Genomic DNA, 19,612 nt, shown 5'->3' on the forward strand with positions numbered 1-19,612 from the left:
AAAAAAGCTAATTAGATAAAGCAGTCACTTTCCAGAGTAGCAGTATGTGACTCATCAAGCTATTAATAGTAGCAATTACACAGATGATAATATTTTCCACGATCCAGTGAAAACGCTTAATGAGAGGTTAACCCATACACTTATGACAGAAAGGTTCAATGAAGTGGAAATCTGCCAAGTGGAAGTCAGGTGCGTTACACACACCTTTGCTCTCACTGCCGTCTTCTTCTGTCTTCTTTACCCCTGCCACTGATCATGAGTCACAAACAGTGTTGGGGTCGTTATTCAAAAAAAAAAAAAAGTAACGAATCACACATTATTTGTTACTTAAGAAAAAAAAGTAATGCATTACATTACTTAATTACTTGCTTGAGAAAGTAATTTTTTACACTTGAATGTGTGTGAATGCTAGAAAGCACTTAGCCATAGAAAGCAGTAAACAGCTGAATGAGGCATGTTATATAAAGCGCTTTGAGTGCTCAAAGTACTGTAGAAAAGCGCTGTATAACACAAATCCCTATCTAAAGAGCCCTATCTTTCTTTGAGAGTTTGAACAAAAATGCAACAACACAAAGCAAAGAAAAATGCACGTTTGATGCGTTAAGCAGATAACTGGAGAACTTTTGTGATTCACATAACAACATATTTGTAACTGTAATCCGATTACTGAATTTAGCGCAGTAAAGTTTCTGTGATACTAAAAAAATGTAATGTGATTACAGAAATATGTTACATATCACACGAAACCATAGCCATTCATTCAGTTTATGCAACAAGCATTCAGAAAAGAAAAATCCCCAGACCTGATCTTTGATAGAGTTACAGACTTTAAACCGAGACATGCTCTCCTCTTTCATTTCCCTTTGCTTTTCTGTATAATTGCCTGCCCATCTTCCTCCCACTGGTCGCCACTCTTCTGGCAGAGGGTTTGTTGTGCCAGTCAAAGGTCACCTCCCTTAGTGGAGGCCCTCTCCATGTTGTGCCGACCTACAGCAAAAGATGCCCCTTGGGAGGTCTCCAGTGACTAATAGTGCTTATTCTCTGTGTCGTGCCAGGCGCTAACACCAGGGGCTGAATGAACAGAGCACCAACAGATAAGCACAGCAGGTGGAAAAAAAAAAAAGGGAAATGCAGAGACAGCAAGGGGCACATTTGACAGAACGAGATACTGGTGCCCACAAGTGAAGAGAGCATAGACTGAATTAGGATGGAGAGTATGGAGGAGTGTTTGAGAGACAGAGAAAGAAGCTGAGCTTTCTCAAAAACCACCTTAAAGAATAACTACAGTTTAGACAGGCTTTTATAATTTTTTCAATACTTTCCATCAGTAATACCTCAGGCAAATTTTAAAGGAATACCGTATTTTCCGGAGTATAAGTCGCACTTTTTTTCATAGTTTGGCTGGCGGTGCGACCTATACTCCGGAGCGACGTATATGTGACATTTATAACACATGAACCAAAATACTCCAGCCACTTGACATCTCCGTGAACTGCAGCTTTAAGGCAGTCTTGCGTAACCTGTGGGCGCAGTGGATGATGTATGGAGAGCACAGCTTAACGGCAACTGGGAGAATGCGCCACCCAACTTTCCTGGAAGTCATTGGATGGATCAAGATAACATGGGCTTCAGTGACAAACCATCCTGTTGGGATTCAGAAAGGCTGGAATAATTGGAACTGCAGCTGACGACGAGTCTGACTAACGCGACACAGAAGAGGAAGCGGCGCTTCGTCTACGGAGTGTACGGAATTGTTTAGAAGTGACACCGAGGATGAAGAATTCAATGGATTGATGGTTTGGTTAACTTGTTAGTATGTTCTTTATGCTATGGTTATCTGAATAACTTAATGTTACGTTAACATACCGAACACGTGTTCGTTGTGCGTCATGTAGCTGAATGTGTTACGTTAGCGTAACGTAGGCGTAACCGTGTTCGTCCTGTTCTTTAATCCATTATTATTTTAAATTGCCGTTCAAGATGGAATTTCTGCTCTGGGTCTCGGATTCTATCAAACCCCCCCCCCCCCCAAAAAAAAAGTGCAACTTATAGTCCAGTGCGACCTATATATGTTTTTTTCTTCTTTATTATGCATTTTTTGGCTGGTGCGACCTATACTCCGGAGCGACGTATAGTCCGAAAAATACGGTAATCTTTTAAACTTTCTTTATTCAGGACAGAAGTAAGATGCTTATTAGCTTAACTTAGTATAAAAATTTGAAGGGTAGAGAATGGATTGCACGGCCCTGCCTGAAGTATGCCTACAGCACAATTAAAGCACACCGAAGCTCAGGTCAAACACATAACAACAAATATTCTGCATGACAGCAGCACATTTTTCTATAAAGTGGTTAACAGAGATGCTTCACTACATCTTTTTTTAAGGAACCAAGTGTTCCTGTTCATTTTTTTTTTTTATTTCAACCCTGAGGTCATTTCAAAAGTTCAAAAGATGTGATGCAGTAGGATGAGACCTGGGCTACATACAGATGATGTAGACTTATACAACTGCATAGAGTACAATCATGCACATGTGATTAACTATCTACCATGGTTCTCTACAGTAAATCACCCAACGCTTTCTCAATGGCAGAAACCAACTGAAAATATGTTGTGAAGGTAATTTGACGTCCAATTTCCAAAATCACACAAGCCCTCCTATAGTGAGTGCAACAGTGCTTGCCTTGTGTTATTGCTAACTTTTGCTGGTAGTGTGAAAATACAAAGCGAGCTTTAGAGATTTTTAGAGGGTGTACAGCTGATTTTTGATCAGAGGCAGAATTAATATGGACTGAAATACAACTGCTACTGTTCCAAATTTCATTGCATGATCAGAATTACACCTGTACTTTTCCTTTGGCTACTAGGGGGCCAAACAAGTCCTAAAACACACTGAGCCACAGTGTGTTTTAAAGAGTGGCGAAGCTGACTGATGTTGCTCATGGTGTAAATAAGTATAGGGGTTTCATTTTTAGTGCAGTTTTTTTCCGCCTGGAAAATTGTCTCTTTTGGTTGTTGACTTTTAAATTTGAGCAGTTGGTAGTTTAGCTAACTTTCCCCCCACATTTTGCTGCTTGACAGGTATCACACATGATTTACTTGAGCATTTTTGAGGGAGTAGCTGCAGTTGCTGGAAGCAAAGTTAGAGAGTGGTGAGACTGAACTATACAGATATACAGATATTGCATGACTCTGAGCTAAAGGAGGCAGTGAAGCTCCATTGCTGCAGAATGTGGTGATCATTTTCTGTATTTTTGTCACATTCAGCATCCTTTGCCCAGTATATCATCTCTGCTCTGCACATGTCCAAACCATCTCCACCTTGCCTCTCTAACTTTGTTGCCGAATTTCTCAACCTGAGCTGTCCCTCCGATGTACTGATTTCTAATCTTGTCCATTCTGGTCACTCCCTGTGAAACCTTTAATGTCTTCAGCTCCACCACCTCCAGCTTGTCTTCCTGTCTTTTTGTTACTGGCAACAAACCATACATCATAGCTGGTCTCACTAGCATCTTGTAAACCTTCCCTTTCACTCTTGCTGCTATCCTTCTGTCACAAATCACCCCTGACCCTAATCTCCACCCACTCCAACCTCCCTGCACTCTCTTCGCCTGCATTCTTGGTGACCCACATGTTTGATTTGGCAAGAACTTCATGCCGGATGCCCTTCCTAAAGCAACCTCCCCATTGATCTAGGCTTGGAACCGGCACAAGAAGTCTCTGGCTTGGATGGATGGATGCAGTCTACATTAATGAAAGGAAACAGAATAATGGCATAATATCTATGGAGGCTGTGGGAAGGGACAGACTAAGGCATGTTTAGAGGGACTTCTTTTCAGATGCCCAGTTCCAATCATTTGTGTTATTACCATAACTGAAAATAATGTCATGTTGATAAGGCACTGCAAGTTGAAAGATGCCAATGCCATTAAAACATATTGAATAACAGCAATGCACTTGTAATTAAATATCAGTCTGTGCATTACATTTAGTTATTGTTAACTAGAGGGTCTCTGACTGTGGCTGCTCCAGATATATATTACACAGACTGAACAAGAGAGAGAGCTTTGAATTATAGTTACAGTGTCTTGTTTATACTTGGAGCCACAGGTGGTGCCAAGTGTGATACTAAACACAACGCAACAGGGGCTTCATCTGGAGGCAGTTCACATTATTGAACCCTCCATGACCTGACTTGATATTATTACAGCGGTATTGTTTATATTGTTCAAACACAATTTTTCCAGCACAACCTACCAGGCACAAGCACATCACCAATAAGCTCAGAGCTGCATATGTGAACTTATAAGTAAGCAAAAGTCTTGAAATACTTAAATGTATTTTTTAAATTTCAAATGTGGTTGTAGTTTTTAAACGTTATTTAAACAGCTGGTTCAGTGAAAATGTCGAAGAAGTCCCAGTTTTCCACAGATTTTTCTTTATGATTCTTTATTTTGAAGCCTGTATTCTCAGAGATTAAGTTGAGAATTTTTATATTCTTCTAATTCCTCTCCCAGCTTCTTGGTTTAACTTGACAGCTTTTTTCCCAGCTGGTCACAACAGAAAAAAAAAAGAAGTAGGTTTATGACAAAAAAAAATTGCTCTGTTGCCAGTCACCATTTGTTTCTTTCTCCTCCCAGAAAAACCAAATGATCAAAAAATATTCAGACAAATGGGATTACAACATCACCAAACCTTCAGCAATGTTTGCATTTTGAATGGATGGCTGTATAATTTGGTGATTTAGAAGCGATTGCCACCTATATGTAAATATCTGCATATAGGCCTCATTTGTGATATAATAGTTGTTTAGAATATATTATTCATTTCTTTTTAATGTTAATTACTGTTTGGAATTGGAGTATTTTATAAAAACTTCAAACAATTATTTGTCCATTTTAATTAATCAAGTTACTAGATATGCTCAAGAGATGGACATGCTCATTTTTGCGAGAGAGGTCATTATGTTTGTTTTGGAGGGTGTGAGCTTGACTCCTTGACAAAGATCTCGTTCTGAGTTGAGATAAAAGATATCAAAGGGGTTGCTAGTGGGGCAAATATAATCAAAATGCTGTCAGAGGTGTACCACAGTGACACAATGTGTCAGTCAACTGTTATCCGTAATCATAAGCTAAAGAACGAGACCCTAACTCAGGTTTCTGTGTATGATTCATGGCCTCTTTTTGTGACAGGAAACAAGCTGCTCCTCTTTGTGTTGTGGGCAATACAGATTCAGTGTTGAGAAAGTCTTGCAGTTGACTTGACATTCATTTTATATATTTAAAAATAAATGTCAGACTGAATGAAGAAACAGGACAACAAACTGTGCTGCTGAACTTCGTTTGATCATTAGATCATCAGGTACACGGATCTCGCTTTAGCCTGCAGGTGGAGGGAGCTCTCCGTGGTGCTGAAGTGTAGTACTGTTGAGTTGTAACTACTCCAGAAAAGATAAACAGAGCTCGCAGGATGGCGCATTTATGAGATAACACGCTTCTGTGACACCAGCACAAAACAAGCAAAAGGAGGGATAGGAGAGGGGTAAAAATCGATGGGTGGGTTTGGCAACAGGATCACAGAGACAGGAAAAGGCAAAGTCTATAAACAGACAGGGAATTAAAACTGGGCAGATGAGCACACAAATGAATGGAAAGCTGGAAGGGAAATAGAGCTCGGTGGACAATCTGGTATGAAATGAGTGAAACCAGTATAAACACAGAAACAGCTAAAGAGGGGATGGGGAATGGGTCAGTGGATAAATGTGGAGAACCAGGCAACAGGGAATGTGCTGTGGAAGGTGCAGTTTCATGAGTGGTAGCACCAAGAAGAGGTCAGTAGTTATAATATCACATAACTCTATTTCTACCTGATATGAGGATATAGGTTGTAGCTGTATGTCACCTGGATAATGGTGTCTGATGTTTATTTATACCTCATACTTTTAAGTGGTCTTCTAATTTAAATTATACTCTGATTAGACTTGATAATTCAAGTGAAGGGGACAGGTACAGCCCAGGCATGTCCTATAGTATATTCAGGGAAGAGACTTGCTCTGGCAATAGGTAGAGCTCAGTCAATTTGGGTTTCTTAATGCCGATATCAATACTCTGAGAGAATCTGATTCCGATATATTGGCAAATATTTTTTTCTTTCAGACACTTTCAAACACTTGTTGCCAAAAGGGAAGTTGCAGAGTGCTCTCTGGTGGACAAACTGTGCAACATCCAAACTCATAACATGGTTGAAGGGTGTTTCTCCCATCTCGTCTTTATTTTTTTAATTTTCATTTAAAAATGCAGATACTTATAGAACAGCAAATGACTAATATTGGCTGATAATATCAGTCCACCAATGATTTGGTTGGGCTCTAGCCATTTATAGCTTTTTTGCACACAGTTTGAAATAACAGGAGGAGCTTTCTGATTGCATTGTAGTTTATCCCTTAATTAGCATGCTTTCTTCCTTTGCTAGAAATGTCATGTTCACGCCATGTCATTTGCCATGTTTCTGCCCCATTATGTATAAAAAAGAATGTTTTACAGCTTGCTTGCAAAGTCAGTTTGTTTCATCTCAACAGTTTCAGAAACGTGACTTGACATGGAAGGGCAGCTGATTCTCAACCAAAAGTTATGATCTTTCAGATTTTTTAATTTGGTAAAATCTTATTGCTGTTTGTTGTTTTTCTGTAATGCAGCTCTTAGAGATTCTTTTAAAATAACAAGTGAATCAAGCCCTCAACAAAAGAAAAAGCAAACATTAGGACATCGGTTTCATAATAAAAAATAAAGAAAGCAGTTATATGGCAACCAGCTTCTATCTTTTAGTTCCTTTATATGCATTTTTAGGCCACTGAACTTTCAATTAACTTGTGCAGGAAAGGTGAACTCCACTAGAAACTATAGAGAGGTAATTAGAGAGTGAAGAATAAAGTTTTCTTGCAAACATCAGGTTGGTTTTATTCAGCTGAAGAGCACTGTAGACCCTTTAGTTGTGTTGCTCTAAATTGGCATGGAAAGACTTGTAAGATTCAGCCTACTTATCTGTTAAGCACCAAAACACTTTACTACAGCACACCCTCTGCTGCCAGAGTGAAAGGCTCAGAGCAAAAAAAATTCAACCCTGCCATCTTCGAGTAATTGCCAAACAGTTGAATAGACTTTAATTTTATTGTGGATGGAGGGTAAAAGAAGCTGATATTTTAATAGTCATAGGAGTAACATATATGAGGTATATAATACAAGAAGAAAGGAGATTGAAAAAGTGTGAGGGAAGAGCGTGGATAAGAATGATTAAGTGGGCTTAGCTGATCCTCTTCCAATATTTATTGGCCTCAACAAATTTGTTGTTGGTGCACAGGAAGGGATGAAAAATGAAGTCAAGGGATCAAGGGAAAATTCAGTATTTGGATGAATTTTTCAGGTAGAGAGGAACTCAGAAAATGATCAGCTGCATCGCAGAGAAAAAGGATGCAACAGTTATGAGTTCATTGTTTGCCAACATTGCTTTTGCTTTGTGCCAGTGGATTCTGAATCGCTTGGCAGACACCGGGATGAACGACATCGTTGAGAGGCAGTAATTGAAAGAAAGAGAGATGAAGAATGGAAGGCTGTGGAAGAAGTTTTCATCTGTCAAGGCAGGAACAAAGTTGCTGAAGGATTTACGAGATAGAAGAGAGAAAAAGGAAGCTGGTAATTGCACGGCTTCTGGCCTCATGATATTATCTCTTCCTGACATGTGCGCGTCTCCCACTGATACATGCAGGCAACATGAGCATGGAGCCTTTTCACTGCCTTTATGCCCCTCTCGTTCCTGTTACATTTCTCTCTGTCTTACTGATGACAGTTGCCAAATGACAAGGATGAATGGGAAAAGGAAGGAAGGAAGGAAGGCACATTACTAAGCATCGCTCCTAAAATGTTGAGCTCTGTCTTCTTTTGTCCTTCAACAGGTGATCTTAGACTTTGACCCTGGGAAGTTTCAGCAGGCTAATTGTTACATTAAATGTACTAACACTCTCATTTCTGTCTGTCTCTTCTCTGTCGTTGTCTCTCTCCCTCAGGCTCAGTGTCTCTCAGTGTATTCCTGGTATCTGTTGCATTCGTAGTATGTGCCATTTGGCTCGTAGCTCTGTGTGGCGTCTGCACCTGGTGCCAACGTAAACTGGTAAGTTACAATTCTTATTATTCACATTCTAATGAGTATGTTTTACTATTGACATTTGCTGTAAGTCTCCAGCTACCCAGTAATCTATTCTAGCTGTTTAATAGGCATCTTGGATCACTGCAAAAATGCAAACCGAGATGGTCTTCCTGTGGAGTAGGAGGCATCATTTATTCTGCAGTTAAACTTTTGGACTAAAAATATTTACAAAATCACACTGTAGATTCTTGATTTCTTTTCAAGGATAAAAAAAAATCTATGCAGGTAGTTGAACTTTTTCAATCAGGAAAAAAAAAAAAAATCAGTTTTCCACTGCATATTCCACTACATCCTAGATACAGTATTCACGTGTTTTAGAACTGGCTGGTTAAATATATCGGGCTTTGTTTTGGAGAATGACTGGACAAACTGAGTGCACACAGTCCTTTTTTAAGAAGTAAGAAGATTGTGGAAATTATGCTGGGCCTTCTTACTGTATGAATAATTCATTATTAAAAATATCAGCACAGTTTCTTTTGATGCCCTGCTCAGAAAATTTTGAGATTTTCCATTTAATGTGGGTCCTAACCTTCAAATGAAATTAGAAAAATCTTTTTGGTGCACAATATGAGAAAAAAAATCTCAAACATTTTTATAGAAAAATAATTTTGTTATGTGAAATGTTATATTTTAATATGCAAATAAAGTTTATTATCTAATTTAAAATGTGCTCATTTGTATGGACAGAGTGTAGTGAAATAAACACTGAAATGTGCAAGTTAGAGGTTTTCTTTCCACTAGAAAAAACATGAAGTGAAAGCTAAATAGCCCCAAAACTGACCAGTGAATGAAAAAATTGTGTTTTTGCCTGCAGTGTCCTTCCTGCATAGTAAAATTAATTGGATTTGATGAAAGGATAATTATACACTGCTCAAAAAAATTGTCGTGCACCATGAGGAACCCAGGATCCACTGCACCAGTATAGAGTCTGACAATGGGTCCAAGGCTTTCATCTTAATGGCAGTCAGGGTGCTGTTGCCTAGCCAGTAGAGATCTGTGTGTCCCTCCATGGATATGCCTCCTCAGACCATCCAGACCCTTTCACATCTGCCACATGTGCTCAGGGTGAACCTGCTCTCATCTGTGAAAAGCACAGGGTGCCAATGGTGGACCTGCCAATTCTGGTATTCTATGGCAAATCAGACTCCATGGTGCCAGGCAGTGAGCACAGAGCCCTCTAGAGGATGTCACCCCCATAAAATCTGTTTCTCATTGTTTGGTCAGAGACATTCACACCAGTGGCCTGCTGGAAGTTATTTTTATAGGGTTCTGGCATTGTTCATCCTGTTCCTCCTTGCACAAAAGAGAAGATACCAGTCCAGCTGATGGGTTAAAGAGCTTCTTTGCCCCTGTTCAGCTCCTAGGAAATTCCTGTCATTCTCCTGGAATCTCCATGCTCTTGAGACTGTGCTGTGAGACACGGCAAACCTTCTGGTAATGGCATATATTGGTCAATTCAATTCAAATTCAAAGATCTTTATTGTCCCCTAAGGGCAATTTTTTCCCCACAGCCAGTAGAAAACAAAGAAACATAAAAAAACAATCCACCAGGATCAGTCTGGCTTTTGTCACTGACCTCACCTTATGCAAGTCAGTGAGGTTCCTTAGAGCTATGCCAGCAATTTTTCTGCACACCTTTATGATTCTCAGCAATTTATTCCTATTTTTAAAGGTTAAAAGTCCAAACCAGCAGATGAAATTAAAAATAAGAACAGACTGAATAAAACAAGAATAAAACATTCTCACAAAAGTTGAGTCCACATTAAAACCATGGAGTTTCCAATAAAAAATACACCCTCTTATGAGCCTTTTTACAAAGTGAGTCTACGTGGGTTTCAAAAGTCAGCCTATTGTCAATGATCATCTCCGGGTATTTGTACTGGTTACTGGTACATTTTCCCCATAAATAAGCACAGGCATGGTGACTGCACTGACTTTTCTAAATCCAGTGACCATCTCCTTTGTTTTAGAAACATTTATCTTTAAAAAGGACTCACACCAGTCAGTGAAATCCCTGACTACTGGCCCGTGATGTGGGTCGTCACTGTTCAGGAAGGACAGAATAAGTTGTATGTGGTTCTGTGGATACTGGCTGCAACAATCATTGGTATATAAAATAAACAAAAGGGGTGAAAGAACACAGTCCTGAGGAGACCCAGTAGAGGAAAAGAGGACATGGGAAAGAACCCCGTTGACCCTGATCCACATTAGCCTTTGGATGGATGTAGACAAGGGTAATAAAAATGTCAGTCAATCAGTTAATCAAAATGTTATTTATATAGCACTTTTCCTTCAATAAAGATGCAGCCCACCGTGCTGTACACATTAAAAGTAGAAAGTAAACAAAAATACACACACACACACATACATATATCCCCTTCACTACACTCTCTCCTCACCTCTCCGACCCTACACCCCACCTAGGGGGGGGGTCTCATTGTTGCCCCTGTAGTGCACATGTTGTTAATCTCATTAACACCAAAGCAGCTGGAACTGATTAACAACCCCCTCTACTTAACTGACCAGATCAATATCCCAGAGGTTTAACTGACTTGATGCTATACTCTGATTAAAAAGTGTTTCTTTCTTCTTTTTTTTTTTTTTGAGCCGTGTATAGTGTTATAAGTCTGACTTGATGTATATGGTCAGCTTTTAGTTTCTTAAAATCTAGGGCTCCAGGCGCACTGCAGCTGCTACAAAAATGTGTTAAAATTTAGTTCTCCTCCACATAACTGAGGGCCGAATATCTCAGAAAAGCACATCTTCCTTTACAGTCAAACAATTTCAAAACAACATCCTGCAACAGTGAGGGAAATTTACAGCTCTATGGGCTTTCTTTTGACATCACTTTGGCCTTGAATGAAATGTATTTGCTTGCTTTGTGTTGCTGTTAAACAGTGCTGTGCTTTTTCTGTGCTCTCACACTAGAAGCAGGAGAGAGTCTGTATATTTGGCTGTGGCAGCAAACATGATCAGAAACCACTGTAAATGTAGCCATGGCTCTGAGCCACGTGCACCGTGCACCGTGCACCGTGCTAATGATTCATATGCTAACGAGTGTCACTTTGAGCAATTGGCTGCTGGAGTAACTGTAATTCCTCCTATATGATTGGATCTGCTGGCATTTCCTTCATGTTGTCCTGACTTCCTCTGCTCTTGTGTCGCTTTCGTCCCATTCTCTTGTCTCTCTGTTTGAATAGTGACTGTAGAAAAGCAGTTCATTTACCATGGACAAGCTGAGAGTTAACTGAATTATTACAGATAAAAAACACCTCTGAAGTAACTTTTACAGTTGCTCACACCTTTGAAACAAACCCATTTCTTATCTTTGTTTACTATAAAGTTATCTATGTCTCTGTCTGTGTTTTTGTGTCACCTTCTCTTTGTATACCATATGGTCTGGTTTGTATTCATCTCTCTGTCACCTTATCACCCTGTCTTTGTCAGAATATCAGATTCCTTTTTTTCCATTATTGTCCTTTGCTTGTTTCTGTTGCCACTTTAGTTTCCCCTTCATAGCTGTCTCTCTTTTTTCATGGTATTTTCTGTGTGCTTGCTTTGTATCTCTTAAAAGTTAAATGAATATTCACATACTTTGTAACAAAAGAGGAAATTACATTATATACATACGTGTTATAGTGTGTGTGGGGGAAGGTGTAATGTGTAGATGGGTCAGCACATTTGTTCTGTGTATTTCAGATTACAAGATTAAAGTTTTGCAAATATAAATTAGATGTTATTGTCATAAAATGAAAATTGTACATGCTTTTATAAGGTGCTATCGGTGCATAAATGCTAAAAATTAAGTAGGTGTTTGCTGGGCAACATAATGACAACATAACATCTGATAGAGATAGGGGCCTAAGATGTACCTGTGCACCAGATTTGGTTGCTGAATTCCTGATTATGTAGGAAGAGTTTGTGGACAAGCAGACAGACAAACACCAATTTAGTGTATTACACTAACACTGCAAATAATGCAATTATTATGTAAATCAAGATAGCTGTTTGTTCTGCTTATTTTCTGTGTTAAAATAATTATGTCAACTGAATTTTTACAATTGTGTGGTGTTGTTTTGTTAAATTAATTGACATAGTTCAAACATATATTTTCAATTGATAAGTACTTAAAGTCCAGGGGTTGGAAGTAACACATTAATATAATTACTACTCCTAGCTGTAACAAGTGCTCTAACTAATGAATTTAATTAAATTGTGTAACTTGTGTATCTTTGAAATTTAACTGGACTCACTTTTCATTACTTTTGACTCCCATGAAATTGCTATGGGGAACAGCAAGATGACGATACTTTGCTCCGCAACTCTGCCTTTTAACACCTCATTTCAAATACACACATCTGTGCTGACGTAGGGATTGTCATCAGTCCGGCAACCTGCTGCACATATAGTGTCACAGCTTTGCTATTGTAACATGATGGGCAGTAAAACACAGCCTTAAGAAGTGAACTGTAAACATAATGGAACAAAGGCAGAACCGCTCATTATGACACAACACTGTAGCTTCCCTTTAACTTCCCTGACACTCACTCCTGGGAAGCTAGAGTATTAATGAGTGGCTGCAGGATATAGCGCACAAACAGGTGTATTGTGCAGCTATCAAGGAAACTGCTGTGATCTTGTGCACAATAGCATTGTGGCATTTATTAGCAGTAAAATTCCAAGATAAAGGTCAAGATTCAGCAGTCAGGTTTTTGGAAGTTAAGATATATAAGCCAAATCTTACTTAATTTTCTGAGTCTAAGTCACGTATATTTGATTTATACATACAAAAAGATTCATAGGAGAGTGTTTGCTCCATTAAAAAATGGACCCGTTTGGTCTCTTGCCATTGGTTGTTTTATAGCAGTGGAAAGGGGAGAAGAGCAGCAGGGGAAAGGAAGTAATAGGCAGAGGCAGAATACGCCACAGAGGCATACAGGCAGGAGAGGAATGTGCTGTTAGTTGTTGTTGAACATCCAGGTGTGTGACAAGCATGATGATAGTGCAACTTAGGAGGGCGCTCCAGAGGGAAGCAGGGCCACACTACTCTGAACAGGGAATCACCCTCTGTGCCTTTCACATCTCCAGTTCATCACATATGACAGCTTTATCATCCTCTGCACAGCTTCATTATTCTAGATTCAGTTTCCAACCTCCCGTCTTGTCTCTTCCTGTTTCTCACTCGGCCCTCCACTCCGTTGTACTCAGTTGCTTCTGGTTGTCCCCATCCTCCCGATCATCCCGTCTGTTTCTCACATCCTCCCACACTCTGTCAGCATTGTACCTTCTCTAACCTCTCTCTAGCCTCCTGAAGATTTTATGATTGTGCTTAATGATAGATGAGCTGCACTTGATAGCATATACTTGACTGGTATGCTATTTATTCTTTTCTGAGTCTCTGTACACGTGTTTCCAGTGTTGTGGCTGGATGTAGGTACAGATCAGGTCAGGCCCCAAGCATTGCTCTCTATTGAAGATGTTTGTGTCACTGAGTTGGGCATACGTGAAGAGACATGATAAATAATAGAGTTTATTTTGGATGCATTAGAGCTATAAAGTAGAATGCATAAAGAGGTTACCTGTCTGCAGGACACTAAAATCTGTACTAAGATAAACATTTGGCTTTGTGTGCCCCCAGGCTGTGCGCAGCATGATATCTTTTATTGAGCACAAGTGTTGCTTTTCAACCAAAAAAAGGAAAAAAAAAATAGATAAATCTTCTAACAAAGTTTGGTAAGACAAATGTGAAAAATACACATTTGCATTACCAATAAACTTCTGTTTTCCTTTTTCAATAATCTATTATTTATTTTCCTTTTTTGGGTTTGATTTTTAGATCATATGAAGATGGCACCTAATGAAAATGAGTACAAAGATCAGAAAATACCTGATTTTTAGTAGGTTGAAAAAACTAAAAAAAAAAAAAACTGTATTTTTATGTAAGCAATAGAAGTCTGCTTTCTTTTTGCTTTGGTTCACTGTAATGTGGACCATTCTGAACGACCTGTTTTGTCTAGACATGAGGAAATTCATTGTGTCCTCTTTCGACTCTGGAAACATCTGTTCGAAGGTTTTTCAGACTACTCTCTTAAATATTTATAAGGTTGCATTAAAAACACTCCACATGGACTGTTAAGTTTTTCCTTAGTTTAATCCAGTGTTTTAATGTTTTCATTCTTTCTGATTTTTTTTTCAACTGAACAATAGATGTGACTGAAGTGAACACTTTCAACTTTAATTCATGGGCTTTAAGAAAAATGTTTGGGTTAACTTTTTAGAAATTACTGCCATTTTTATACATACGCTTCATTTTCAGATGTTCAAAAGTAATTGGACAACTGACTGACAATCAGTTTCATGACCAGGTGAGACTCCTGGTTAGTTCATGACAGTTTAAGCAGATAAAAGATCTGAAGTTGATTCCAGGTGTTGAACTTGTATTTGGGATCTTTTCACTTGACCTCTCAATATGAGATCCAAAGACATCTGAAAAATCAAAGACAGCCGAAGTGGATAATGAGACAAATATAAACAGTTTCTAAAGAGATTGAAGCTCCAGCAACACTTAAAGAACAACTTTACTGCTTGACCAGCGTGTTTTGGCTTGTAGCGTTTATCAGGGTCATCCCTTGGAAGTAGGTGAAGTTGTGCCAGAAACTGCTATTCTGTTTCTGAATTATTTCCACGGTTCAGAAAGACAACGTCACAACATCTAGCCAATCAAGAACAACATTCTCGAGGAAGTGGGTGTATCATTGACAAAGTCTAGAATAAAGACACACCTTCATGAACAAACATACAGAGGGTTTACAAAAATGGTGGAAACCACTAGCTACACTCAAGAACAAGAAGGCCAGAGAAGACCTTGCCTGCATATTTTTTTTAAAAAGAGTCCTTGGATAGATGAAAGCAAGATGAAATTGTCCCAGAATAATGGGAAGAGAAAAAGCATGGAAAAGAGAGAAACGGCTCATGATCTGAAGCATACTGCATCATCTGTCAGACCTGGTGGAGCCAGTGTTGGACATGTATAATGTGACTGCTGATAGAAGTAGCAGGATGAACCGTGAAGTGTACAGGCTATACTCTCTGCTAGCAGAGCATCTCAAGGGAGGAAACACAGCATTTGATGATGTCCATGAGTTCTACGCTTCAGACAGTCATTGACTCCAAAGTATTTATATCCAGGTACTGAAAAACAATCCTTATATTAGTTATATATTAGTCAGTTTTATACAGTTTGAGCCTCTGAAAATGGGTACTTTGAATAAAAATGGCTGTAATTCCTAAACATTTAATGCAGTTTTTTTGTAAAACCCCTTGTATTGAAGCTGGCAGTCTGCACTTCAATCACATCTTTATTCTTTGACTTAAAATTCACTGTGTACAGAGGTGAAATCACAAATACTGTCCAAATACTCATGGGCCTTATTGTATATATAGGATTACTATGTCATTCAGCACAGCAGATCCTGATGTCAGACTGTCCTCATCATTACTTTATGTTACCTCCTACATGGCTGCATCACGGTTAGCTGGTTAGCAGTGCCACTGACAATATGATAGTCCTGGCTGTGAGCTCACTGCTCAGCCGGGCTTTTAAATTTGTATGCTTTCTACATTTGTATGTGGGGTCTCGCAAGTTTCTTCTAAAATCCAAAGAAATGCGAATATGGTCAACTGGAAACATCCCCAAAGGTTAGGATTCTTCAAACTGCAGGAGAAGTATGAGTAGTTTATAATATAATGTTTGAGTTTATGTAACTCCACTATAAAATAGCCATTTTCTCTCCTCTTGAGTTTTTTTAAAACACTTGTCAAAGTGAAATTCAGGTATGTTTGATGGTTCATGTGCAATCAAAGGAAGCTGTGATGAGAGTGCAGGAAGGAAGCAGGACACACCTTCATCCCCAAACAGTTCTAAAAGACACACAAAGAAAAAAACGAGAGACCAGTAAAATTTAAATTAATAAATAGCTCCCCTTCAACACTCAATTAATCGCCACTTGTGGAATTAATGTTAAATATAAAATGTCATCACCACATTTCAACAATTTTTTTTTCCCTCTGGCACGATGTGGTATTAATATCTTGTGGAGAGGACTGGTATATATTTTTATCAGCATGTGACATATGTAATTAAAACGCATGTCAGGTTTATTTGGTAGATAATTAATTACAGCAACAGATGGTAATGTAGCTGAAATCTCCAAATGGGAACAAGTCCAACATGTAATCTGCTTTAAAAAAAAACAAACAAAAAAAACAAAAGAACAAAACCTTTCGCTGGTGTGTCTAATTTAAACGTCTTACAGCAGTTTCACGCCTTGTCTATTTGGTGAACATTTTATGGCATATGTGCACCTCATGTCCTTGTCGTGAGCTTATAATGGAAAAACATTATGTAAGAGCAGAGAGTCGGTGTGACTCAGAGGGAAAAAGCTCAGTGTTATCACCCCCAAGAGTTTAATAAATATGGAGTTCAATAAAACATAGAGGTCAATAACTGTAACTACTGTATATTGCTTTGCTGAAAGCACCATCCATTAAGTGGAAAATATTTGCACAGAGCAGGTAAGATAAGGGTTATAATTCATCACAGTAGCAATGTATGCAGTTTTCAGCCCATTTAGAATTTCATCGTCTTCCAAATGATCCAGTTTCCCCCTAAACGATGATCTTTTTGGAATGAGAAGAACACATTTTTTTCTCTATATGTGTTTTTTATATAATATCTGGGATATCATTGTTCCATTTTCCTAAATTTAGATTTATACTTGATGCCAAGGTTTAATAGCATGACCCACAGCCTTTTTATATCCTGTACAGCTCAGCATCTGATTTCACCTACTGCAACACTACAGTATATCAATGACAGTTAGATTTCGGGCAGACTGTTTCAGCCAGTGGAGAATCCAACTTAATTGCCAAATCTTAACTATCAAAACACGCCACAGCGTCAGCATGGGAAACCTTTTAGAAAAACCAAAGCTCCTGCAGACCCAAAAACTAGTGAGATTTGTTTTTGAGCAGACGCACATCAGAGCATATCCGCAATGGTGTTGTGTGCAGGCCCTCCAGCTATGCAGTAACTACAGCTTCAGCTGAAATAAACAATGCAATGGCACCTCCAAAGGGTTTCATGAATTTTTAGCTTTAAATGACTTCCTGTTCTGAAATCTTGAGTTATCTCATTATCTTAATGCATCTGATGTAGCCCACAGCTGTATTGTGTGTGTGTGTGTGTGTGTGTGTGTGTGTGTGTGTGTGTGTGTGTGTGTGTGTGTGTGTGTGTGTGTGTGTGTGTGTGTGTGTGTGTGTGTGCTGTCTATGTGCATGTATCATGCATGTGAGATTGTGCATTTGCATCTCATTTTGGTTAAGTGGTCCCTGGCATCAAACCAATATGTACTCTTCCCTCATTTATACAATTTACAACATGTTGGAACCTGATGCTATTCTAAAACCTGAGTAATGAACACTTGACTTGCACAAATGCCTTTATAAACGATGACAAACACGTGTCTCTAAGATCTGTGTCCCCCTGTTACTCTCTCTCTCTCTCTCTCTCTCTCTCTCACTATTCTTCGCAGGGGAAGAGGAATAAGCCCGGGATGGAGGCTGCCAGCTCTCCAGATTCAGTGAGAGGTCGAGGGGAAAATAAAGCCATCAAGTAGGTATCAGGGAGGGAGTAGATGGAAGCACGTGGGAATAATGTATGATGTGGTGATCGTATCACATTTTAACAGCCATTTGTGATTGCAAACTAATCTCATAGCACTCTGTGTGGTCTGAAATGTTCACCCTGAAATTATGCCCTAAAGATAGTGCTCACTTATCAGAGTGGTTTTATATTACTGAATATTGTACTATATATGTAATGTGTGACTCTGCCACCAGGCCCATTAAAAAGAAAAAGGAAAAAAAAAAAAAAACATGCCTGATTTAAATTTGTCCTTGGGCAGCGCTGGATCACTTCCAGCATTGCTGCTATTTTTAGATCACTCTTCAGAAACCCTGTTCTGACCTCCTGATCTGCTGATGTAAATCAAAGGCTGCATTATGTTAAATGGTCTTTACCTTATGTGAAAAAATTAAGCCATTTTTAGACATAACAGCAGTCTACTCACCATTTGATCTGTTTGGAATAAATAGAAATAGGTACACTAAGCAAATTGGTACGCTCAGGATATTGACAGCTATAACTATATTTCTGTAACCGTTTCAAATATAATTTTGCATTATGAAATACAAGTGGACAGCACTAACAACTTGTCACAAATATACTGCTTATTTCTAACTATTTCCTTTTGATGTTTTCGTTCTCTGAGTGCATGCCTGAGTTCTTTTTTGGCTGTTTTTAATTCATACTGACTTCTCTCCTTTATCTCCTTTGTTGTGTTTCCTCATCGTTGACAGAGTGATAAAACACACAGGTCACTTCCTTCCATTATCCATCCGGGTGTTTCAACCGACTTTTCATGACACTGGGTTTTGGAAATTGAAATGACCATAAATTCGTAGTCATCTTGTGTTTAACCTGTGGGAGCATGTGATGGATGTAAAGTTAAATTTATTTAATATCCATGTTTAAATAACTGCACTGTTTTGGACTTAATAGGCATTGATGGTCTTTATTGTACACTCTCTTCCTGACTTTAAGATTTGAGAGTAGTTTCTCTTTTATTTGTATTATTTTTTATTTATTACTCAACATTTTTCGTGATCTGTGTGTGATTGTTTGCTGCTCTCACCTGTCTTATACCTTTTGCTTTCTCTCTGGCTACAGTGACCTAGACAGAGACTTTTGGAATAACAATGACAGCAGCAATGTCCAACAGAGTGGAGCTCCTACCACCCAAGGAGTTCCTCTTAAACATGTCTCCCTATGCTCCCTACGGAGACCCTCGCCTCACGCCCAAGTGAGTCTCAGTCATGGCTGGTAAGGGACCCCTCTATCTGGGCAGGGCTGTAATGTAACAGGGGCTTCTGTACACCGCTGTATGCGTGGTTAACATAATGAAATTGGATATTATTAGCTGCATAAGGGATGGTATTTTAGTCCAGTCTTTTGCAATTTGAGGCCATAAGTATCAGACAAATAGCACAAAAATACTCCAAATCAAAGGAGCCAGTTGATCAATATACAACTCTGAGCATTGAAAGGTCACATTTAATAGCCTAAAGGGGAACAGAAAGCCTGATGTTGTAATGCTGTCAGATCACATATCTTTTAAATTGAAGTCTCCCCTCATCCCTGGTAATCCTCATGTTTTTGCATTCAGGCATGTCCACAGTGAGGTGGTGTTTAGTATGCACTGCTGGCCATGCAGCAGCTGATAGAGATGTGCAGCACCATCCCTTAATATCTGTGATTCCTTGGGCTGCCCTAACACTGACAGAAATTATGCAC

The 19,612-nt window shown here is 39.0% G+C and overlaps 1 protein-coding gene across 1 annotated transcript in view; it reads left to right on the forward strand.

Annotated features, from left to right (window-relative positions):
• The window catches only part of LOC115778204 (uncharacterized), a 105,771-nt gene that overhangs the window by 36,031 nt on the left and 50,128 nt on the right, over positions 1-19,612 (forward strand). The window contains 4 exon segments of the mRNA XM_075074359.1: positions 8,060-8,163; positions 17,793-17,872; positions 18,989-19,048; positions 19,050-19,121. Of these exon segments, the coding sequence (XP_074930460.1) occupies positions 8,060-8,163; positions 17,793-17,872; positions 18,989-19,048; positions 19,050-19,121 (316 nt within the window).

The sequence above is a fragment of the Archocentrus centrarchus genome, chromosome 3 (assembly GCF_007364275.1).
Source record: "Archocentrus centrarchus isolate MPI-CPG fArcCen1 chromosome 3, fArcCen1, whole genome shotgun sequence".
NCBI classification, from domain to species: domain Eukaryota; kingdom Metazoa; phylum Chordata; class Actinopteri; order Cichliformes; family Cichlidae; genus Archocentrus; species Archocentrus centrarchus.